A 13559-nucleotide genomic window follows, 5' to 3' on the forward strand; every position below is an offset into this window, starting at 1 on the left:
TATGTGCAAGTTGTCTGTTTACTGTCTGTTACTGAATCAAGAAAGGAAAAATGCATTTTAAGATTTTTAAGAAATATGCAAATTTTGTAAAAGATAAATTGGAAATTCAGCTGGCTGATTTCTAGAGAAAGCATAATGTTAGTTTTTCACTGCCCGTTGATGAGAGTAAAAATAGAGAAATTTTGCATAGTCCCGTAGATGTTGTGAAGGGAAGAGGGAGTGTAAAATCTATGCAGAAGATCATAGCAGTGATAAGCAAGCCTATCTCACAGAGAGAGAGAAAACCTGAATCCACTTTGTACCATGAATTCACAAGGGGCAGCTGCTAGTGAGAAATAGAGCACTTTAGAAGCACAGCTGTAATTGAGAGAAGAATTGATATTGCAGAAGGCTCTTGATAGTCCCACATTGTTAGAACAAGGGTATGGTTCTGAATTGAATGAAAACAAATGTGTGCAAGATATAGTAGAAAATGAGTACTGACAATATGCCATCGGTTTGTGAGTTGAATGATGGTACACCTGAATTACCACATACTGCCCAGTTTGCCATCTGTGCTGAACTGAACAAGACTCAGGAAGTGCCTATTACAAAATGTTGGGCTAAGTGATGATGGGGGAGTAGTTATGATGCCCAGTGATGAATGGGAGTTACCAAGAGCCAGGGGATGGGAGATGGACAGGATTACAATCAAAGTCCATACCCCTGAGACAGAAAACTGCCCCCATGATATTTCATTTATATGGCATGATTACCAGAGAGTTACTGTGAAGTTTCACAATGATTTAAATGCATGCATTGCAAGTTACGTTTATGGTTTAATCAGCTATTGATGAGATAGTAGTGGTAGGAAACACACTGATACTGATAACCAGTGAGCATTCACATATGGCAATGCACAACAGCTTTGCAGCCACAACATAACAACTGATTGGGGAAATGCTGTTTGATAACAGAGAGCAACAGAGAAAGCTTTGGGATGTAAACACTGTGTTTTGCACTGCAGAAAAGCTGCTTGTGAGTAGTAAGAAAGATCAGACCTCAGTGTATTTCCTGATAAAACCAGATCAGTTCATTGTTTCAAATCTGCTAACATGCAGTCAACAACAGCAACTACCAGAACGGACATGTCGATTGCTGAGGAGTTCAAAGCAGAGGAATGGATTGTGCATAACAGTTGGATGCAAAATCAGACTTTGATACACAGATGATGGTACTTACAATAAAGGATACACATGAAACAACAAAGCCCTTACAATGTACCAGTTATATCACAGCCATCTGCTGAGCTTGTCAAGTTTAAACCATTGTTGCCAATGATACCAGGACTGGATTATAGTGCTGCTTGCCCCAATACAGAACTTTTATGGACACTTTCTGTAGCGATGCAGCCATATTTTCAGACTGTCAGGCAGGTAAGTGAAGAAAAGGCGCTACCCCTACTGCAAATAGATGGGAGACCAGTTCAGGTGGCAGAGTCATATGTCAAATTAAAAGTTGACCAGCTGCAACTTGTGTGGTTCACAGATGGATCAGCCACACTGACAAAGCAAGGACATTGCTGGACAGCAGCAGCATTCCAGACAGTTATCTGGGGTGGCACTGCCCTGAGCAACCGTAGGCCTGTGTCCGTGGGCCATTTCAATGCTCACACTGGACTAGATGGCAATGAAGTTACGGATGAATAGCTTCAAGGGAGAACAGTGGTGCTTACGCCGAAGAGCAAAGAGAACTGTACAATCTGTGAGAATGGGCACATGTGCAGTGTGGCCACAGAGAAGCAGAAGGCCTGTATGCCTGGGCCCAGAGAAAAGGAATTCCCATGAAACAGTTGATGGCAAGAAACATCGTGGAGAACTGCAAAACAGGTCAGCTGTGGAACTGCAAAAGCGAACTGAAGACATGGGCTCTATATACAGAGGAGAATGAGCAGGACAGGTTTGGCAGATAGCTTTTGTTGACTGTGACCTCTGGACGTGGGGGAGTCAAAATTCTGCTACACTGCGGTGGACACCTACTCTTTGGTGATTGTCGCTCACCCTCTGTACATGCTAATACACATGCCCATAGCCTGAATATTGTACAAATTAACTATGAAGGAGCTGATGTTACATTCCAGCAAGCCTTACTCCAAACCATGGACAGAGACAATGCAGAAAACTGTCACGTTTGACAAAGACAAACATCTTTGAGACACTGAGAAACTTTGAGCAAACACAGCACGGAGTACACTGGATGGTCATTTGCATTTCTTACTATCCACAAAACTGCCAGTGTGAATGTTTTGTTTAGGGAACTGAAAAGTTCTATGTTATATATAGATTATATATTACAGTAGGGTGTATATCTGTTTATTATAGTATAGCAGCTGATTTAAGACAATGTTTATTCTGTTTGTTTAGTAAGATTTAACAAGGGTTAAGGTGTAGATTTTGCCGTTAAGCAAATACACAGACATTTAAGTAGGAAATTATATCTATAGGACTGATGTATTTATATTGTATTAGATATTGAGACTCACCCTGTTCCTTCCTTCTTTCAGGATGTATTATCAAGAAAGATGATGTCCCTCATGTTTATCCCAGGCTTGTGATACTACTGTATATCAGAGACTGCATTACAGTGCCTGATGACAACAGGGGAAAGACTGTTAAATTGCATTGGATCTCCCACAGTGCAAGGGTGGGGAGATATTGACTTTCACAACAACTGGAATGTTGTGTGTTCTCACACAGGACAATTTCAGATACCATCAAGGACTCAATAATGTCCAAGTGTCAGAAAATTATGTTTGTACATGTATGGTGAAAAGTCAAAGAATGGTTAAATAATGTAATGGTAATGGAATGTTAACACAAGAGGGTTTTACACTCAACAGAATACACGCAGGGATTTGTTATGTTTTACCTGATAATGTGTATAAGTGGTAACAAGGTGAATGAATGAATGCCTTCTACATAATAAAACCAAGGGTGGATTGTAATGGAAATGTAGAAAATGGTTGCTGAAAGCCCTATTGTGTGCAGTGAGGTTATAAATGTATCAGACAATAGATAATGGTCAGACATTGCATAAAGTGTTTTTGACAGAAAGAACATAAACAAAGGACAAAGTTCTCTGTGACCAGACATACTTAATCCTGAGTAAACATGGTCTTACCTTCATCTTATCTGAAAGCATACACCATAAACACAGTTGTTGGTGAGATTACCAACATTCACAATTGAGGCAACAGTGCCCTCTACTGTCTATTAATATTTATGTATATTTCCAAACATGACCTTTATACTTGTTAAAATGCTTATGTATGAATTTTTTCCCTATATAAACTGTCATTTGTCAGTATACAATCAGCCTATGCTAGATGTACGAGATTCAACTCCCAGGTGTTGGAAGGGCTCCTGGAAATGCGAGAACAAATATATATTTTAGGAAAAATTGGTCATGCTCTGGGGCTGCAAGTGCTCAAAAAATGAAAAATCCTGCACCTGCAGGAAAAACCCAGCAGGAGCGGGATTTTTGCTATTCTCGTACCTAATTGAATACCCCTTCAAGTGGCCGATTAGGAATAGGAGTAAAAGAACGCAAGCAACAATGTTGTGTGCCTGATCAACTGCCTGAGAATTAGGTGAGAGATCTTGTAACTAAATGGACCAAATCAAAACATATATGTCTGTATGTTGCCCACTTATGTACCTAACCTTTCATATGGAAGGGTAGGTTTAATGAGTGTTCCAAAAGACCATATACTAAACATGTATGTACTTATTTCTTATATGCAGGAATTATTTCTATGAACAACTCTAAGGAGAACTAACACAGGAAAAAAATAAATGTTAAGAAAACAGTTTTTTCCTAATGACAATCTGCACAATTAACAATGCATTAAATGTTTATTTCTATAAAGCAGGACTACCAGTTATAATAATCAGTTATATTTGCTGCCATTGCCCATTTAAAATAAAACAAACACTATTGCAAACAATAATTTAACTTTAAGACAGATTTCTTAAACAGTGAAAATTTATAGTAAACGAAATCATAATAGAAAGGGGTCGTAGTCATTTGAGCAACATTGTAGACAAATCACTTTGGGCCTGATTCAGAGCCGGTCGCTATTTGCGCTCGCTCGTCCAGAAAATAGGGGTGGCTATTCAAATGAACCGTTCGCTGTTTGCGGTCTGTTCACGCCTCTAGGTCTGAACGAGCGAACAAAACTTGCGCTCGTTTTTTGGGAAACTACGCCCCCTGGCCGCTCGCATCCTACGTCATGTCCGCTATTTATTAGATTAATCGAGTACATCGAACAGGGTATGAGCTGCTCGCTATTCTTGTGGTTGGTTTTTGCTACCACAATTTTGCGAGCAGTTCAGGCTAAAAAAAAACCCAGTGACGTGGTCAATGACGCTGCTGTTTTAATTATGCATACCCATAAAACGCCCGTTTTGACCTTTAAGCACGCCTGCGATCGGATCTCCACTCCCTGTTTTCAAGCACCTTCCCCTGTTACCACCCACATACGCCTTATCCTGTCACTCCAATTATCAGGCATTCGCTATTTTGCGAGCACATGAATTTCGGCCGCACTGACTGGTTCGCGCATGCGTATAACGATCCGTACGCATGCGCAGTTGGGCAAACATCGCTCGAAGCGAACGAGCAGCCACTTGCGTCCGGCTCTGAATCAGGCCCTTTGTCAGCAGTGTAATCTCGAGCATAGTATGCAGACACGGCACTAATGTAAGTTAATGCATTATAATTGGCAGTATAAGTTAAAACATTATGTTTCAACTTATACTACTGACATGGTTACAATACATTAACTAACATGGGACCAGTGTCGGCATACTATGGGCTCAATCCAATTAGTTGCGATGTACTCATTGTAACAATGGGCGCACTTGATGGCAGCCCAAATTCGCTTAAAATTGCTTGCAGTCCCACGGGACTCTGAGCAAAATTAAGTGAATTTGGACACGGATCAGCAAACGAAGGATGCGAGGTGCCGGTCCGTTGGCGGCGTTTTAATCCCGTTATAATGGCAACTCGCACACTTCGCATTTAATTGCATTGGCCCCAATGCTTAACATTACACTACAGACATTGTAAATGTCTGCACATCATACCGATCCTATGAAAAATATACAGTCAATAAATGCAATTTACTTATGTGGAAATGTTTTTATTATACAACGGTCAAGAAGGCATGGATGGCTTTAGCTCCGAATATTGGAAAATGATTTATCTTTGGAACAGCTTATTTCAGGAGTATTACCAGTTTTGCAATAACATTATGATGGAGCTAGTATATTAGAAAAGCGTCATCTAAAAAGTTATCTTTCAAATGAAAAGTAATTGGAAATGTATGCCTGTAAGTCCAGTGGCGTATCAGGAGTGCAGGGCGTGACCCTCATCCCTATACACATCCGGTGGCACCATCTTTTAGATGATATATTCGGAAACATGGTTCCGAACAGGAGCTAGCAAAGATTATTGGACTGTGCCAGGTTCTTTACTCTCTTATGTGCATGCGCCATCTGTCAGACTAGATCGCCAGAAAGATGGTGCAACCACTACCAGGTAGAGGATAGACCATGCTACACTTCTCCCCACCCCCACCAGGTAAAATGCTCCTGCGTGAGTCACTTGCTTTTATATGTAATAAGTACCTATCATCCCCTTCCCTATTAACTATTAGGCAGCCATAAGTTATTATATACTATTTGGGTTATATGAAACTACACATGCTGCTAGTCTAATCTCATAATAAGTTAATGTTTTTACACAAATATATAGTGTAGAATCACTGTGGGACCTTAAGCCAGCAGTGAGGTCTCTGAAACCCATCATGTTGTGCATTATCTGTAAAGGCCCCCATACATCAGCAATCTGAAAACCACAATTGAACAATTTGAAGATTTATTGCCCGATATTAGGATTTCCCAATCGAGCAATCTGCACACATACACTACAGATCTTTTTCAGTGATTTGCAGATCGATTGCAGCAAACACAGATCTGGCAATCTTGAAAGGCCCATCATTTTGCTAGAAACGGTCTGCAAATCTGCTGATCATGTCCATACACTAGCAATCTACAGCCCCAATCGATCTGTGAAATCCAACATGTTGGACAATTTGATTCAACAATTCCAATCACTTTTTGGTTGCAATCTGTGAAGCCCATACATTGCAGATTTTTATACACAATCGATTGCAAATTGCACGATTGCTGCAATCCATCTCTGATGTATGGGGGCCTTAACAAGTGAACCTGTTCTTTCAATTTAAAAACCACTTGTTCCAAAAATATTCACCAATTCTTTAATTTCCCAAATTGAGAAGATCATTTCAAAATACAGTTATTCATTTTTTTTACTACCTTATGGTTGAAAAAAATTTTTTAAAACTGGTCAGGCTCTGTGTAGCACTAACAGCTGACCGTTTTGCAGAGAGCTTTGTAAAAACTAAATGTGCTATCTCCCCGTAACGAATAGCAAAGAGAGGGGCTGTTAAAGGCTAATTTAGCTTTCATTGGCATTATACATAGGCTTAGCGTACTAACGCTTTAAACCGGGACAACTCATGGAATACACTGGTTCTGTTGATGGCTGACTTCAAGCCTGCATTTCACCTGGTTTCACTGTGTAATTCATGAGTGTCCCAGTTTAAAAGGGATAGTACGGTAAGCCTAGTTATAAACACTATGGAGTGTAAACAAAAAGGATAAGGGTTACATATGCATAGTCTATTTTTTAGGATAAAAAAAGTACAAAACCTGAACCTGAAATCTCCAGTCAACGGGGAGAAACAAGATACTTATCTTTCCACAATAATCTACTGGTATTAGCCTGTCTGAACAACAGTAGGATTTCCATACCATGTACATCACAACCAGTTACAATGGATAGTTTCTCCATACTTGTTTAAAAACATTGAAAATAATTATCATTTAACATGGGAAAAAGTTTATTATCACATTCATTGGCAACCAGAAAACAAACACATAAAGCCATGTATACTTTATGGTAACTACCAACAGGCATTAAAGTGCTAAAACATAAATTAAAAACGATGTACATAAAATACACATAATTTAAAATAAAATAAAAAATTTACAAAAACCCTGCAGTCTGAAAAATATCATATAGTGTAATCAAAACGTTTTTACAAAAAACTATTTTTTAATTTGTATGTAAATACAATAAATAAATTAATAAATAATAAGACCCTTAGGTGAATGCAATCTGAATTTTCATGCTGTGTTACTAGGGATATCACCACTGATTCTTTTGATGTCAATTCACCTTTACAAGAAATTATCACCAAAAAAGGAGCACAAAATTGCCAAAAACCATCTGAGGTGGTGACACCAAGATACCAAAGCAGCTCTGCTATTTTGATGTCACCTCCTTGAATGGGGTCACACAGCGCATCTCAGGGATCCCCCTTAGTGATGCCATTAGTCACTGTAATCCTCTGCCACAAGATGGCCGCACATTTTAGCCTTCAAAAGGCTATCTGATATCAAGCATACATTATGAAGACAAAAGAGAAAATGGTTCCAGCACAGGATTAAAGGAAAAAACAGGATATCATCTATATACAGTACTAAAATTGGGATTTATGTGCATTAAATATTATAGTAGACGCTCCCTGATGAAAAAAAGGGCAGGAAAAGTACTTCACCGTGGGGCACACTAGGACGTTCAAGCAGTTAAAATAAAAAAAAATAATAATTTTTTTTAATTTATGGACTTGCTATAAGGAAAAACATACATAGAACAATTAGAAAGCAAATTAGTGTATGAGGACCTCTCAGTACATTAGCCTTAAATAAAAAAAGGTTTTAGGTGTGGGTCAGATAGTCCCTATTGCTTATAGAAACTAAAAACATATGAACTAGACATAAAGAAAGGAGGGGGGGAATATGTGAGTTAAGTGTAGGATGAAGTTTATGAGACAAAAATGCAAACATTAATTAAAATATATACCAGTGCCAATATTGTGATAATTACAGTGAAATATCACCAATATACCAAAAACCGGCCCTTTGGTGTGCAAATATACACAAATATTTAGGAGCATATGTAGAGAATATTACAGCTAGTGAATGCTCTAATTTAGACAATGTTGTTATTATTAGAAAATATTCACATCCAGCGGTAGTGAACATGTGCCCTTGTTCCCTTTTTTTGTTGTGATCAAGCAGACATTAGTAAGCTACCTTGCCAACAGTGAGTATGACCATTATATAGTTTGATTATCATTTACCTTTAAAATTCCACATTTTATATAGGGAAAATAACGGAATGTAAACAGATTTCGAATCTTTTTCTTCATGTGATCCATTTGTTATAGAACATTGATATCACTGACCTTCAAACACAAGGAAATTCATACTTGCTACATTCAGCAGAATGTATTGTCAAAACTTTTTTCTTTTCTTTTTTAAAGAAAATCGCACTTGACTGTGCAATGAACAGTCATAGAGGCCAATTTTTAAACAGGAAGAGAAAGACAGAAGACTACAATAGGGAAGAGGTGCACATATATGATGAGCCAGAAGTTGGACCTTTTCATTCTCATATTAGACCATTTTGTTCAGCAACATCCAGAGGTACTTCTCCCTTCCACCTGGCTTTGCCTTGTGCCCCCTAGTGGCTCAGGCAATGATTGCTGGGGTCCAACCTTGATACCATTAGCCTTCACAAAGAGGGGGAAAAAAAACAAACACAAATGAAGAATGTGAAACTAGAGGGCTAACATAAAAATAATTTTTCTTCTTACCTCATTGTTTACATCAAAGAGCCCAAGCTGGATTTTCTTGTATATCTCTTTGGCAGTGCCAATAAAGGCCTTGGAAGAAACAGAATATTCAGACATTTGCAGAGAACATACTGTATATAAGCATATGGTATACGAAAAGTAAATAAGAAAATGGAATAAATTCATTTTTGTCCTCAAAATTCTACACACAATACCCCATAATGACAACGTGTAAAAATTTGAGATTTTTGAAATTTTATTTAAAAAAACAAAAAAGAAATCACATGTACATAAGTATTCACAGCCTTTGCTCAATACTTTGTTGATGCACCTTTGGCAGCAATTACAGCCTCAAGTTTCTTGAATAAGATGCCACAAACTTGGCAGACCTATCTTTGGACAGTTTCGCCCATTCCTCTTTGCAGCACCTCTTAAGCTCCATCAGGTTGGATGGGAAGCGTTGGTGCACAGCCATTTTCAGATCTATCCAGAGATGTTCAATCGGATTCATGCCTGGGCTCTGGCTGGGCCACTCAAGGACCTTCACAGAGTTGTCCTGAAGCCAATCCTTTGATATCTTGACTGTGTGCTTAGGGTCGTTGGTCTGCTGAAAGGTGAACCGCCGTCCCAGTCTGAGGTCAAGATCGCTCTGGAGCAGGTTTTCATCCAGGGTCTCTGTACATTGCACCATTCATTATTCCCTCTATCTGACTAGTCTCCCAGTTCCTGCTGCTGAAAATCATCCCCACAGCATGATGCTGCCACCACCATGCTTCACTGTAGGGATGGCATTGGCCTGGTGATGAGCAGTGTCTGGTTTCCTCCAAACATAACGCCTGGCATTCACGCTAAAGAGTTCAATCTTTGTCTCATCAGACCAGAGAATTCCTTCAGGTGCATTTTGGCAAACTCCAGGTGGACTGCCATATGCTTTTTACTAAGGAGTGGCTGCCGTCTGGCCACTCTACCATACAGGCTTGATTGGTGGATTGCTGCAGATATGGTTGTCCTTCTGGAAGGTTCTCCTCTCTCCACAGAGGAATGCTGTAGCTCTGACAGAGTGACCATCAGGTTCTTGGTCACCTCCCTGACTAGGGCCTTTCTCCCCTGATCACTCAGTTTAGACAGCCCGCCAACTCTAGGAAGAGTCCTGGTGGTTCCGAACTTCTTCCATTTACGGATGATGGAGGCCACTGTGCTCTTTGGGACCTTCAAACAGCAGATATTTTTCTGTACCCTTCCCCAGATTTGTACCTCGAGACAATCCTGTCTCGGAGGTCTACAGACAATTCCTTGGACTTCTTGGTTTGTGCTCTGAAATACACTGTCAAGTGTGGGACCTTATATAGACATGTGTATGCCTTTCAAAATCATGTCCAATCAAATGAATCTACCACAGCTGGACTCCATCCTTGAGATGTTCCTGCAGCTTAATTGATCAGTGGAAACAGGATGCACCTGAGCTCAATTTTGAGCTTCATGGCAAAGCCTGTGAATACTTATGTACATGTGATTTCTTAGTTTTTCTTCTTAGTTTTTTTATTAAATTTGCAAAAATCTAAAAAAAACAAAAAAAACTTTTTACACGTTGTCATTATGTGGTATTGTGTGTAGAATTTTGAGGACAAAAATTCCATTTTGGAATAAGGCTGTAACATAACAAAATGTGGAGAAAGTGAAGCACTGTGAATAGTTTCTGGATGCACTGTATAATTAATAGGTCTTGTTCTTACCTCCTCCACATTGGCTGCAGTTTTGGCAGAGGTTTCCATAAAGATCAGTCCGTGTTCACGAGCAAATGCTTCTCCCTCCTCCCTTGAAACATCTCTACGGCCCTCAAGGTCACTGAGGAAATGAGTACAATGAATACGAAGGACAGCACAGACTTTATGACAACTCAGCGACAGATATCCTAAAGGTGCCATACAACAACAGATAATTCATCAGAATGCAAGAGTCTTATGGTATATATCTCCCAACGATTCTGAAAAACAAACATGGTTACAGCCAATATATTTCAGATATATAATGAGAAGGGAGACAACTGTGCTGGATGGAGAAAACTTTACAATTCCTTGTTCTCAGTAAACACAGCTGGGTTTTCGCCTTCATCATGTTATAGGCATCTTGCATATGTACATTACTATTTGTTAACTGTTACAAATAAGATATGGAAAGTTATTAATGAACAAAATCAAAGTAAAGTGGGTGCAAGTGAATACAGCCATGACCAAAAGTTTTGAGAATGACACCAAGTATTGGTTTTAACAAAGTTTGCTGCTTCCGTGTTTTTAGATCTTTTTGTCTGATTTTACTATGGTACACTGAAGTAAAATTATAAGCATTTCATAAGTGTCAAAGGTTTTTACTGACAATTACATTAAGTTTATGCAGAGAGTCAATATTTGCAGTGTTGACCCTTGTTTTTCAAGACCTCTGCAATTTGCCCTGGCATGCGGTCAATCAACTTCTGGGACACATTCTTGCCTAATCAATGCTTGGAGTCTGTCAGAAATTGTGGGTTTTTGTTTGTCCACCCACCTCTTGAGGATTGACCATAAATTCTCAATGGGATTAAGGTCTGGGGAGTTTCCTGGCCATGGACCCAAAATTTCGATGTTTTGTTCCCCGAGCCACTTAGTTATCACTTTTGCCTTATGGCAAGGTGCTCCATCATGCTGGAAAAGGCATTGTTCGTCACCAAACTGTTCTTGGATGGTTGGGAGAAGTTGCTCTTGGAGGATGTTTTGGTACCATTCTTTATTCATGGCGGTGTTCTTAGGAAAAATTGTGAGTGAGCCCACTCCCCTTGGCTGAGAAGCAACCCCACACATGAATGGTCTCAGGATGCTTTACTGTTGGCATGACACAGGACTGATGGTAGCGCTCACCTTTCCTTCTCCAGATAAGTGTTTTTCCATATGCCCCAAACAATATGAAAGGGGATGCATCAGAGAAAATAATTTTACCCCAGTTTTCAGCAGTCAAATCCCTGTACCTTTTGCAGAATATCAGTCTGTCCCTGATGTTTGCTGCCCTTCTTGACATCAGGCCATCCTACAAAAGTCTTCGCCTCACTGTGCGTGAAGATGCACTCACACCTGCCTGCTGCCATTCCCGAGCAAGCTCTGCACTGGTGGTGCCCCGATCCCGCAGCTGAATCAACTTTAGGAGACGATCCTGGCGCTTGCCGGACGTTCTTGGGCGCTCTGAAGCCTTCTTCACAACTATTTTGAACCTCTCTCCTTGAATTTCTTGATCTGATAAATGGTTGATTTTAGGTGCAATCTTACTAGCAGCAATACTCTTGCCTGTGAAGCCCTTTTTGTGCAAAGCAATGATGACTGCACGTGTTTCCTTTCAGATAACCATGGTTAATAGAGGAAGAACAATGATTTCAAGCTTCCACAAATTGGAATCATAAAAACTGAAGCAGCAGACTTTGTGAAAACCAATACTTGTGTCTAGAGATGAGCAGGTTCAGTTCCCTGAGAACCGAAACCACCCAAATTGGGGATCCGAGACAGATACAAATCGGCTCGGGTTTTCCCGCCTGACTCGGATCTGAAAATGAGGCAAAACTTCATCATCCCACTGTCGGATTGTCGCGGGTTTTGGATTCTATAAAGGTCCTGCGATTCGCCGCCAGTTTTCATTCCGGCTGTGGAGAGTGAAGAGGGAGGGAGCTCGGAGCTGTGCTGTTGTGTTGTATTATTGTTAACTGAACGCTAACGCTGTGCATAGGGGCTGGCTACTTTTGTCCATAAGGGCTGGCTGGCTGTCTTCTATAGAGGGGCTGGCTGGCTGTTGTCGTGTCCATAGGGTCTGGCTGTCTGTCGTTGTCCTGTCCATAGGGGCAAGCTGGCTGTTGTTGTCCTGTCCATAGGGGCTGGCTGTTGTACTTGTCCTGTCCATAATGGCTGGCTGGCTGTAGTGCTGTGTTGTCCAGGGGGTGCTCTGTCCTTCAGAGGTGCTCTTCACCCACCCCCAGTGTGAAAAAAAAGAAAAAAAATAGTGTTAGCCACACTTGTCATCTCACCAGTGCAGGGGTGCTGTGCTGCTGTCTGTTGAGGGGCTGCTGCTTCTTTTCAGGGGTTCACCCGTGTTAAAATTTTTTGAAATAAACAATTTTTTTTGTGTTGCGTGTTAGCCACACCTGTCATCAGCGTAGGTGCGCAGGGGTGCTGTGCTGCTGTCTGTCGAGGGGCTGCTGCCCAAGATAATAAAAATAAAACCAACAAATTTTTTTGCGTGTGGTTGTGTGCGTAGTGAGTATGGAGGACAGTGACATGACCGGATAGCAGGATCCACATACCAGTCTTGTAGCTGTCGGCAGCAGTCATGATGACGATCCAAAGGCCGTCAACGTCATCTATGAAGGCCGATGTACCAGGGTTTAAGTCAGGCCAAAAAGTCAGGATATAAAAAAATAAATCAACTTTTACCCTGTTAAATAAAATTTTTTTTAAAGCTAAGTCAGCTTTAGAGAAACAAAAAATTGGCAATATGCCATTCACTACACGAAAAGGCACGGAAAGGAGGCGGCCTTGGCCTTTATTATTTATGACTGGTGGTTCTAGTGACAATAATTTAAGCCCCTCTGCTTGTAGGAAAGGTACAAAAAAAAAAAAAATTGTTAAGAAGAGTAATACACCGTAACCAACTGTGTGCTCTGAAAAATCACAAATCCCAGAGGAAAGTCCAAGTGTGTCTGCTGTTGCCATGTGTGAGCCTGACCTTTCTAGTACTACTGTACTTGAGGAGCATCCTACTTTCATCATTTGTGTGCCTT

The 13559-nt window shown here is 40.3% G+C and overlaps 1 protein-coding gene across 4 annotated transcripts in view; it reads right to left on the reverse strand.

Moving 5' to 3' along the window:
- Positions 1–3874: 3874 nt before the first annotated feature.
- The window catches only part of RAB2B (RAB2B, member RAS oncogene family), a 59892-nt gene continuing 50207 nt past the window's right edge, over positions 3875–13559 (reverse strand). For all 4 annotated transcript variants that reach the window (XM_088469950.1, XM_088469947.1, XM_088469949.1 and 1 more), the window contains 3 exons: positions 10501–10612; positions 8789–8857; positions 3875–8704 (listed from right to left, as the gene is read on the reverse strand). In XM_088469950.1, coding sequence (XP_088326076.1) covers positions 8603–8704; positions 8789–8857; positions 10501–10612 — 283 coding nt within the window. In that variant the 3' untranslated portion in view covers positions 3875–8602. The remainder of the gene's footprint in view (positions 8705–8788; positions 8858–10500; positions 10613–13559) is intronic.

The sequence above is a fragment of the Taudactylus pleione genome, unplaced genomic scaffold (genome assembly GCF_031769625.1).
Source record: "Taudactylus pleione unplaced genomic scaffold, aTauple2 ptg000095l, whole genome shotgun sequence".
Lineage (NCBI taxonomy): Eukaryota > Metazoa > Chordata > Amphibia > Anura > Myobatrachidae > Taudactylus > Taudactylus pleione.